The 11,189-nt window shown below is 41.9% G+C and overlaps 1 protein-coding gene across 1 annotated transcript; it reads right to left on the reverse strand.

Annotated features, from left to right (window-relative positions):
* On the reverse strand, positions 1-1,569 carry LOC130736570 (uncharacterized). Its single transcript, XM_057588385.1, has 2 exons — positions 1,135-1,569; positions 1-1,086 (listed from the first exon to the last, which is right to left on the reverse strand). The coding sequence occupies exons 1-2, from the start codon at positions 1,567-1,569 to the stop codon at positions 1-3; spliced, it is 1,521 nt and encodes a 506-aa protein (XP_057444368.1).
* Positions 1,570-11,189: the final 9,620 nt, after the last annotated feature.

An 11,189-nucleotide genomic window follows, 5' to 3' on the forward strand; every position in this document is an offset into this window, starting at 1 on the left:
CTACGTCCCATTATATGAAACGATTTCCCTTGGTACCCCAAATAGGCATACGATTCTTTTCCAGTAAAAACTTACGATCTTGACCACAGTAATGCTGGCGAGGGGCTCGTCTTCCACCCATTTGGTGAAGTAATCTATCGCTACGAGGATGAACTTCATCTGTGACCTGGCTATGGGGAAAGGCCCGACGAGGTCAACGCCCCACATGGCGAAAGGCCATGGGGAGCTAATCGTGGCCAATTGTTCCGGCGGGGCCCTGGGCAAGTCTGCAAATACCTGACACTTTTCGCATTTCTTCACGAACTCTGCACAGTCTTTTCTTATTGTGGGCCAATAAAAACCTGCCCTGAGGACTTTGCTTGCCAAAGACCTTCCTCCGATGTGACTAGCGCAAACCCCCCCGTGAACCTCTGCCATAACAGCCTCATATTTCCCAGGTGGAAGACACCTCAGGAGGGGCGAACTAAATCCTCGTCGAAAGAGTATCCTATCGAGTAATGTGTAGTGTCCCGCCTCTCTCCTTTGTTCCTTTGAGTACTTCACTACCTCACTTGGTTCTCCCGCCAAGATGTCTACGATGGGGTCCATCCATTCTTGGCGGTCAACTGAGGCCACCAACTCTCTTTCTATGCTAGGATTGGCGAGCGTCTCTTGGATCACACTTCGATTATTTCCAAGCTTCCGAGTGCTTGCCAATTTTGCCAGGGCGTCCGCCCTTTGATTCTGTGCCCTTGGCACGAACTCAACTACGACCTCTTGCAATCGACCCATCAATAGCCGTACGCGTTCCAGATATTTTATCAAGGCCGGCTCCTTCACCTGGAATTCCCCATTTACTTGGTTTGCTACTAACAACGAGTCCGTTCTAACCAGCAAACTATCGATTTGCACCTCAATTGCTAGCTTAAGACCTGCGATCAGAGCCTCATACTCTGCCTGATTATTGCTGGCTTTAAACTGGAATCTGAGGAACTGCTCTAACACTAGCTCCCTAGGCCCTTGTAGCGTGACCCCTGCTCCACTTCCGTTGTCGTTCGATGACCCATCAACAAACAACGTCCATTGCGTGCTTACCTTCTCACCGTCCTAGGGCGTTAGCTCTACCAAAAAATCAGCTAAAGTCTGCGCACCGACCTTCCCCCTTTTGTCATATTGCAAACCGTATTCTGATAACTCAACCGACCACGCGACGAGTCTTCCTGACAAATCTGGCTTCTGCAACACCTGTCTCAGAGGAAGATCAATCCTTATTTTTACCTGAAAGCTTTGAAAGTAAGGTCTTAAGCGTCTGGCGGTAACGAGGATGGCGAGCGCCGCCTTCTCTATCTTCTGATACAAGTGCAAAGGAAGACCCTGGACAGGCTTCGATAGAACGGGCGGTGCGGACAACATTTCTTTAAGGCGGTTAAAGGCCTCTTCACATTCCGAACTCCATTCAAACGTCGCGTTCTTCTTGAGGAATTTGAAGAACGGAGTCCATTTGTCGCCCGAATGAGGGAGAAACCTGGATAGGGCTGCAATCCGCCCCGTCAGGCGCTGCACCTCCTTCACACTACTTGGGCTCTTCATTTCCTGGATCGCCTTACACTTATCTGGGTTGATCTCAATTCCTCTCGACGTAATCATGAAGCCTAGGAACTTCCCGCCCTGTATACCAAAAGAACACTTCTCCAGATTGAGCCTCATGTTATGCTTTCGGAGCCTGCCAAAAGCTTCTGTTAAATCCTCGTGATGGCTTGATCCCAAAACTCACTTTACGATCATTTCATCAACGTAGGCCTCCATGTTCCTTCCTACTTGGCCCTCGAATACCCTATCCATCAACCGCTGATACGTCGCCCCCGCATTATTCAGTCCGAAAGGCATGGTCTGATAACAGTAGTTTACCCTGGTGGTCATAAAGGCCGTTTTATCTTCATCCGACGGGTGCATCTTGATTTGGTGATATCCCGAATATGCATCCATCAGACTCAACAACTCATTTCCGAACGCCCCATCCACTAGCTTGTCTATGCTTGGTAATGGGTAAGAATCCTTCGGACATGCCTTATTCAGGTCTGTGTAGTCCACACACATTCGCCATTTCCCATTCGCCTTCTTTACCATCACCACATTCGCCAGCCAGGTAGGATACTTAATTTCCCGGATAAAGTCTGCCGCCAGTAATTTGTTTACCTCTTGTTGGATTGCTTTCTCCTTTTCATCGCCCATTCGTCAACGTGTCTAAGTCACTGGTTTGATTCCGGGATTCAGCGCCAGCCTGTGGCAAATGAAGTTCGGATCTATTCCTGGCATGTCCTTGTGACTCCAAGCAAAAAGATCCAAATTCTCGCCCAACAGCTTTGATAATCTCTGCTCTTGGACCTCAGTCAGCCTGGTCCCTATTTTGAGCACTTTCTCGCCAAATTTCAGCTCCTTGGTTTCCTCGATTGGGAAGGGCCTGTTGACTCGCCCTTCGCCCCTTGGATCTAGGTTCTCTTCCGGCGCCTCGACTTCGTTGCATCGGCGTCCTACCGAGGCGTTCCTTTTCCCGTACTGATCTACGGCGTTGCAGTAGCACTCCCTCGCAGTTTTCTGGTCCACAACAACTCTCCCAATTCGTCAATTTGGCAAAGGATATTTAACCGCCAAATGTGTCGTCGAGATCACGGCACACAATCGGTTCAAAGTGTTTCTGCCAATTATCATGTTGTAAGATCCCTCCGCTCCTAGGATTAAGTATCTCACCTTCAGCGTCTTAGCGTTCTCACGCTCGCCAAATGTGGTGTCCAGGTCAAGGACTCCTATCACCCATACTTGCTAGCCTGCAAATCCCACCAGAGTCCCTGCATAAGGAGTGAGGTCTTCCTCATTCAAACCAAGCCGATTAAATGCTTCGCCGTAAATGATGTCCGCTGAACTCCCCTGGTCCAAAAGTACTCATTGTACATTGAGTTGGTTAACGCGAAGGAGGATTACAATCGGATCGTCCAGATGCAGCTTTACTCCGAAGAAGTCATTGGATCAAAAAGTAATGTCTGGGTGTGAAAAATGGAAAGGAACCTCTGTGACTGCGTTCACCGATCGATCGTGACTCCTCCTCCTGGCTGCGGAAAGGAACCTCTGCGCTTTCTGGCTGCGCTAGTGACTCCTCCTCCTCCAAACCCTCCAGCGATCGTGTTTATTCCTTTAGATGTCAAAGAATTACCGCCCTGTGTTCTAGTAGGTTTTCCTGCCGCTATCAGCTTTCTCACCTCGCGCTGCAACGTGCGACATTCCTCTGTGACGTGGCCCATTGCCTGGTGATACGCACACAATTCTCCTCCAGGTTTGCCGCTCATTCGGGTCGCTCGCGGTTCCCGGAGATTTTCTGCTTCGCGCGATTTGTCCAAGCACGCCAGCTTTCCTTTTGGAGACGAATTCCTCCCCTCCCTCGAGGACTTCCAATAGCTTTTCCTTTGCAGTGTCCAAGGCTCCGCTGTTGCATTCGCCCTTCGGACCTCCGTGTCCTGCTGCAGCTTCAGGCGGCTATTGACATCACGAATCAGTCATCTCCAGTCCTTGCAAGCGTCCACCGGCTGAGATGAGGATAGTCCTTCTCCTGAAGGTTCCATCAAGGAAACTGAGGACTCTGCTTCTTCACCTCGCCGCCTTCCATACGCGCGGCGCGATTTACGCATGTGTTTCATCCTTCTCCTACTTCGTCGACGTTTTGCTTCCATCAAGTGTCAATAGCGAATCAAGAATTTGAACCGAAAATCAAGAAACCAAAAAGGAATTGCACGGAAAATCAAACTTCTGTCAGCCAAATCACAATCCACGTAGTTCGGGAATCGAAATCTACCGATCCCCACAGACGGCGCCAAATGTTCTATCCATGAACATTTAGATGAGGTATATTATTTAGAGTGTAAGGAACGTGATGTGAGATTCCTAGAGAGAATGAGAGCGTAACCGCTTTAGAGAGAGAAAGTAACTGAATTTCAATCTTGTTATTTCTTCAATGAGCTAAGATTCCTTTACAATTGGTATTCATCCCCTATTTATAGATGTGGAGTTGGGCCTGGCGCCTTTAACCCTTCCTAATGGGCCGGTTGGGCCTCTGGGTGGAGGCCCAAGTCCTTGGTCCGCTCGTCGCCCTGAGCTGACGCTCCTGGGCGAGGGACCCTGGGGTCTCGCCCAGTCCACTAGGAATAGAGGATGTTAAGTTCAAATGCATCATAACATTTTTAAAATCTTATTTTGATCATAACAATTTTTATAGAAGCACTTCCATTATAAACTAAGCTTCTTAAATCATTTGAATTTCAGGAGAAATTCAATTTGCAAGAAATGCTTCAACGTTCAACAATCACAAAAAGAAAAAGTGTCAGATCTCACAAGAGTGTTTGGCAAGAAAACTAATTCAAGTCAAGGCACATTTACTCTGACCGTCCAATGCCAACTCATCAGTCATAAATTTGAAGACAAATATTGGGAGCCAAAGACAAAGTCAGATTGCAACCAATTGAGTTTGATTCTAAAGAGATCACGTGAAGACTATGTTGCTTTTGCTAGAGGCACGCTGACCAACAAGGGAAAAGGAGTCAACATTAAATTTCCCAATTGTCTCATGTTTAAAAAGTAGCCCAAGTCTATTGCCATCTACTAGCTGACAAACATCTCCTTTTCGGCTAAAGGATAGACTTGATTCTGAGCATACATTCAATGAAGCTGCAAACCAAAGCCATTTGAATTAACAGATTGATCTTATATCTCACAACGCCTACAACACTAGAAGGCGAGTATTTAAGGCAAACATGAAGAATGAAGACAAAGAGAATTAACGCTGCAAGCACAAGAACTCAAAGTATTCAATTCAACATTCTTCAAAGCATTCAAAGTTCAAAGCAGAAAATTCCCTAAGTGTCAAATCCAAGCCACTACTTCTACAAAGTAAAATAGAAAACCTCATACCTTAAAAGAGTCAAACCTCTTCATTCATTTCTCTCTTAGATCCAGAACTCTTGAGTGATCCAAAGTCAAATATGAACCCAAATACTTAGAGTTCTAGTGCTTTAATGTCTCTAACTTTACTCTTGTAAGAAGAGAAAACTTGTAGAGTTAAACGATCTTGAATAGATTGTAGGAGAAGTCCTAAACAATACTTATAAGAGGAGTCATGTAGAATCTTGGAGAAGTCCGTGCTAATACTTGTGGGAGAAGTCCTTGAGAATACTTGTATTGGAGAAGTCCTTGAAACTTGCTAGTGAAAATCTTGGTGCTGGCCAAGTACTGGACGTAGCCCAATCGTTTAGGGTGAACCAGTATAAATTTTATGTGTGTTGATCGTCTGCCTTACCTTGCTTATATTTCCGCTGCACTAAACGGTTTACGAAAAGTTTTACTAAACGTTTTCAAGAACTAATATTCCTCTCAAAAACCTAAGTTTTAAAAATAAAATTTCAAGTACACAATTCAAACTCCCTTTCTTGTGTTATTTACTTGCATCTCAATTGGTATTAGAGCTTAGTCTTTAGAACTAACTTCTTAAACAGGTTAGAGTAAAGATCCATGGCAGAAGATCTAACTATCGCTACGGGCTCATCCACCAACAAACCTCCGTTCTTTGATGGAACTGAATATCCTTAGTAGAGAACTCATATGCAACTATTCATTGAGTCTTTAGACTACAAGTTGTGGGACATGATTGAAAATGGCAACATTGTCCACAAACATGACGCTGGAGAACCCATCAAGAAAGATCAGCTGACGGAAGCACAACGCAAAGATTACCAACTCAATGCCAAAGCAAAGTTGTTTCTTCTATGTGCATTGAGTAAAGCTCAACTGGACAAAGTTGACGGGCTGGCAACAACTAAACAAGTATGTGATGCTCTAGGTCTTGCATATGAAGGTACAAAAAATGTAAGACAAGCCAAAGTCAGTTTTCTTGTGGCCGAGTATGAAACCTTCAAGATGAAAGAGAATGAAAGCATTGATCACATGTTTGGAAGATTCTAAACCGTTGTTAATGGTCTTAGGAATCTTGATCGCACATATGAGAACATCGATCAAATCACAAAGATTCTAAGATGTCTTCCCATAAGATGGAGATCTAAAGTTACTGCTATTCAAGAGGCTAAGGACCTTAGCACCTTGAAGCTTGAAGATCTCCTCGAATCTCTGAAAGTTCATGAAATACAACTTGCCCATGATGAAGGACTGAAGAAGCAGAAGAACATTGCGTTCAAGGCCAAAAGTTCCAAAGTTGTTCAAGCTAACGAACCGTCTGATGAAGAAGATACCTCAGAAGAAATATCAGATGATGAACAAGCTCTCATCAACAGAAGATTCAAGAGAATGTGGATCAAACAGAAAAAAGGAAAATGTATATCAAAGAAAGACAACAAATGAGAACCAAGTTAAAGAAAGAAATCATTCACACACAAAGATGAAAGCGGTTCAAGTGCAGAAAAGAGTAACATCACTTGCTTTGAATGTAAGAAGCCAAGACATATTAAGCCAGATTGTCCAAGGCTAGCTAAAAAGTCTACCAAGAAGCCGTTCTACAAGAAAAAGAAAGCCTTGGTGGCAGGATAAGACGACTTTGAGGACAACTCAGAAGACGACGATGAAGATGATGATGAAGAGTCCCTCTTCACACTCATGGCATCTCTGAACGGTTCAGACAATGATGAGGACGATGAGGTACAACCTGAAAACCTTAAAGAAGAATTTGATGAATTACTTGAACACTCTTATGCTTTATCTGAAAAGTACAAAGCATTAAAGAAACAGTTTTCTCAATTACAACAAGAGCAAGAAAAAGTTTTAAAAGAAAAGAACTATATCGTTCAGGAAAATGAAGTTTTAAAGAAACAAGACTCTGCAAAAGAAATAGTTGTTTTAAAGAAAAGAGTCAAAGTTTTAATTGATGATTTGTCAAACTTTACTGTTGGTCATGATAATCTTGTTAAACTATGTGGAAACCGTCGTGATATGTACGATAGAAGTGGCTTAGGTTTTGATAGTGAACCATTGTCTAGTGAAACCATGTCTGATACATCATTTACATCATCTGACTCTGGTCAAACCAAGTTTGTTGTGAACTGTATAATTGAACAGGAAGGAAATAAGGCTTCTTATGAGAATAAGATTCCTCTTAAACATGCAACTAACCATTCAGGACCCAAGAAGATTTGGGTACCTAAAAAGTCAATTATCTATGTTGCAGACTTACTCAATAGAACGAAAGAAACGCCAACAATGGTACCTGGACAGTGGGTGCTCGCGACACATGACGGGAGAAAAGTCTATGTTCCCAAAGATCCAAATTAGAAAGGATGGCGAATCAGTCATCTTTGGAGGGAACCAGAAGGGGCTTATTGTTGGAGAAGGTAATGTTGGTAATGAACCACTTCCTGTGATTAATAATGTCTTGCTAGTTAAGGGATTAAAACACAATCTACTAAGTATAAGTCAATCATGTGATAGTGGGTTCACTGTTTCCTTTAATAAAGTGAAGTGTAGTGTCACTGATACCGATGACAAAAATCATCTTTGATGCTCAGAGACAAGAAAATCTATATAAGACGAACTTGGAAAATCGAGCAAATCAAAATGTAACTTGTCTAGTATCGTTAGAGGACAATACTTGGCTTTGGCACAGAAAGTTAGGGCATGCTTCCTTGTCAAGTCTGACGTTACATGTTCTGACAATGGACGAAGCTCTACAAGACGAAGGATGGATTCTAGCTATGCAACAAGAATCGAATTTGTTTGAAAGAAGTCAAGTCTGGACACTTGTACCAAAAACCCAAGGGAAAACCAATCAATGGTACCATGTGGGTTTTCATAAACAAGATGAATGAAAATGGAAAAGTTACTAGAAACAAGGCAAGACTAGTAGCTCAAGGGTCCAATCAACAACAAGGAATAGACTACACAAAAACGTTTGCTCCTGTAGCCAGAATTGAAGCCATTCGTATCCTCCTAGCATTTGCATGTCAACATTCCATCAAGCTTTATCAAATTGATGTCAAAAGTGCCTTTTCTGAACGAAGTGATTGAAGAAGAAGTCTATGTGAAGCAACCTCTTGGATTTGAAGAACCGTCTGCTACAGATCATGTGTTCAAACTCAGGAAAGTCTTGTACGGTTTGAAGCAAGCTCCCAGAGCATGGTATGATCGTCTGAGCAGCTTCCTTATGAAGAATGGGTTCTCAAGAGGAAAGATAGACAACACGCTATTCAGGAAACAACTAAAAGATGACTACATCATTGTACAACTTTACGTTGATGACATCATCTTTGGAGCAACTTGTGATAAATTGTGCAAAAAAATGTCTACTCTCATGCAAAGTGAATTTGAGATGAGCATGATGGGAGAACTGAAATTCTTTCTAGGTCTACAAATCAAACAAGAGAAAGACAAGATCTACATTCATCAGACGAAGTACATCAAGGATATGCTCAAGAAGTACAACATGCACAAATCAAATGAAATGAGCACCCCCATGTATCCAAACACCGTTCTGGACAAGAATGATGAAGGTTCACCTGTTGATCCAACATCGCACAGAGGAATGATAGGATCACTCGTATACCTAACGTCCAGCAGACCATACATCATGTATAGCCTTATGTGCAAGGTTTCAGGTAAACTTCCAACAATCACACCTGAGTGCTGTTAAACGAATTTTTAGATATTTAATAGGTACTGCTAATCTTGGTCTTTTGTTTGAGAAAGGTAGTGATTTCAGGTTAAAGGGATTTTGCGATGCTGATTATGCTGGAGACAGAATTGAACGAAAGAGCACCAGTGGAGGATGTCACTTCCTAGGAAACTGTCTAGTTTCTTGGACAAGTAGAAGACAAAGCACTATATCATTTGGCACTGCTGAAGCTAAATACGTTGCAACTAGCTCTTGTTGCACACAACTCTTATGGATAAAGCATCAACTTGAAGATTACAATATCCATGAAGGCAACATATATCTATTATGTGACAACACCAGCACCATCAACATAGCTAAAAATCATGTTCAGCACTCAAGAACAAAACATATTGAAATCAAGCATCATTTCATTAGAGATCTTGTGGCAAAAGGACATATTGATATATCTCATGTATACATTGGAGATCAACTAGCTGATATTCTCACTAAGCCACTATTAGAAAGAAGATTTGTGGATCTGAGAGCAAGAATTAATATGCAATTTGCATATTAAAGGTACGAAAATGTGTTTTCTTTGCTTGCAGGTACCGTTCTATAAATCCATCGTTCAGCAAAGATCATGAATCGTTCAGTGTCTCTACCATCTGGAAACAATCATGAACCGTCTAATGACTCACCGTCCTATGAGGAAACATTTTGGAATTTCATATCGTTCATTCACAACTGGCATAAATATTGTCATATTCAACGTCATCATATATATGCCACGTGCTTCAACAGTTATATACTGAAGGGTCATATCATATTCAATGCCGAACAGTTATTCAAGCAGTTTTTACCGCACGTGTAACCACGATTAATTGTTTATCGATTTCTCTCTCTACAAAAAAAACCACCGGTGCACGACTTTCTAAAACCGTCACCTCAAATTCTCAATCAGAGTATATCTCCAAGATTTCGAAGATAACACGCACGCAAACATCAATTTCACTTTCTATCTCTCTCTCTCTCTTCCAAGAAGAAACCCTACACCTTCTCTGCAAACTTTCTTCACATTCCATACAATCTTCAATGGCTTGAGTTTTGGCAATCTCTTCAAAGGCATTGATGACCCTATTTTAGTAGTGTTTTTAGGGTCATTTCTTTGGTTGTTTTGAGTCTTTTTGTTGAGTCTCATGTAGTGTTTCATGCATTCTCATGCATTTTTATTCTTTTCTGTAGTTTTTATTTCGTTTTGGTAATTTAGTAGATTTATAGGTAGTTTTCTTGCATTTTAAGTAAGGTTTAGGACTTGCATGGTTTTGTTGTGTTTTATGAAGGACTTCTTGTGCTAATGAGCTCTTGGAGCTTCTAGAATCTTCCTTGTCTTGTTGGTTAGGTTTGGAGAGCAGAAACTGAAGGAGAAAGAAGGCCAAGAAGCATGGAATTGATGAAGAACATAAAGAGGATTGAAAAGAGGAGTTTCAGAAGCCAAAAAGTCATTTTCAGGCGAGCTTGAGCGCCTAGGCGCTGGGAATGGGCGCCTAGGCGCCAATAGGGTCAGAGAGCATGTTTTTCAACATGCAATTGGCGCTCAGGCGCTCTAAATTGGCGCCTGAGCGCCCAGTTTCGTTCATTTTGCCTATAAATAAGGCTTAGGCCAATTTCTTACATACATTTGGACATTTTACTCATTTTTGATCAAGTTTGAGAGCTGAGGAGAACTTTGGGGCCAAGGGAGGCTACCAACTTGTATTTCTTCTCAGGTTTTCTTTACATTTCCTTTATGAATTCACTAGCCATGAGTGGCTAGTTTACTTTTTGCTTTGGGTTAAGAGATTCTATGAAATTTTAGTTTGTTAATTCCTATCTCTATGCATGAGTCTTGATTTAATCTTGTATTTCAATTCCTTATTGCATGCTTAGCTTTGGTGCACCTTTGCTATAGGCTAGATTATAATTGAATGGAAATTTGTTATGATTTAGGGACATGAATTGGAATAGATCCTTCTATACTTGCTTCTAGGAATAGAGTGAGGGTAGGGTTTTGTTGGCCTGAACATACATGCTTTTTTACCTCTTATGAATGTTTAAGTACACAAGGAATTGGGCTTATCTTTCAGTTTGAGAGAATTACTTTTGTGAGGAATCAACTAGTAAGTACATAGGCTATAACAACAAGAGATAAATCAAGATATCACATGCATAGGATAGGTGGACTAAAATGGATTAGATGATCAAAAACCCAAGGCAATTTTCCATCATTGTTATTTACATCATTTTCAACATTGCTCTTTTGCAAAACGTTTGTCACAATCAACCAAAACCAATTTCTGAATTTTACTGCTTTAAGAACTTGCAAACTTTAGACTTAAATCAACAATTCTCACTCACAATCCCTGTGGTTCGATATTTTAAAACCCGGAGGTATTCGTACACTTGCGAATTGACCAACAAGTTTTGGCGCCGTTGCCGGGGATTGTTTGTGGTTTTCGATTTAAGTTAAAGAGTTTGTCTGTTTGTTTTACTAAGCATTGCATTGAACAGGTGTTACTAACCTTTTCTCTGTTTT

This window comes from Lotus japonicus, chromosome 2, assembly GCF_012489685.1.
Source record: "Lotus japonicus ecotype B-129 chromosome 2, LjGifu_v1.2".
NCBI classification, from domain to species: Eukaryota; Viridiplantae; Streptophyta; class Magnoliopsida; order Fabales; family Fabaceae; genus Lotus; species Lotus japonicus.

Excerpts from the sequence above, each read along its gene's own strand:
- LOC130736570 (XM_057588385.1), bottom strand. The coding sequence starts at position 1,569 with ATGAAGAGCCCAAGTAGTGTGAAGGAGGTGCAGCGCCTGACGGGGCGG. Across the intron at positions 1,087-1,134 it reads AATATGACAAAAGGGGGAAG|GACGGTGAGAAGGTAAGCAC; the intron begins GTCGGTGCGCAG and ends CTAACGCCCTAG.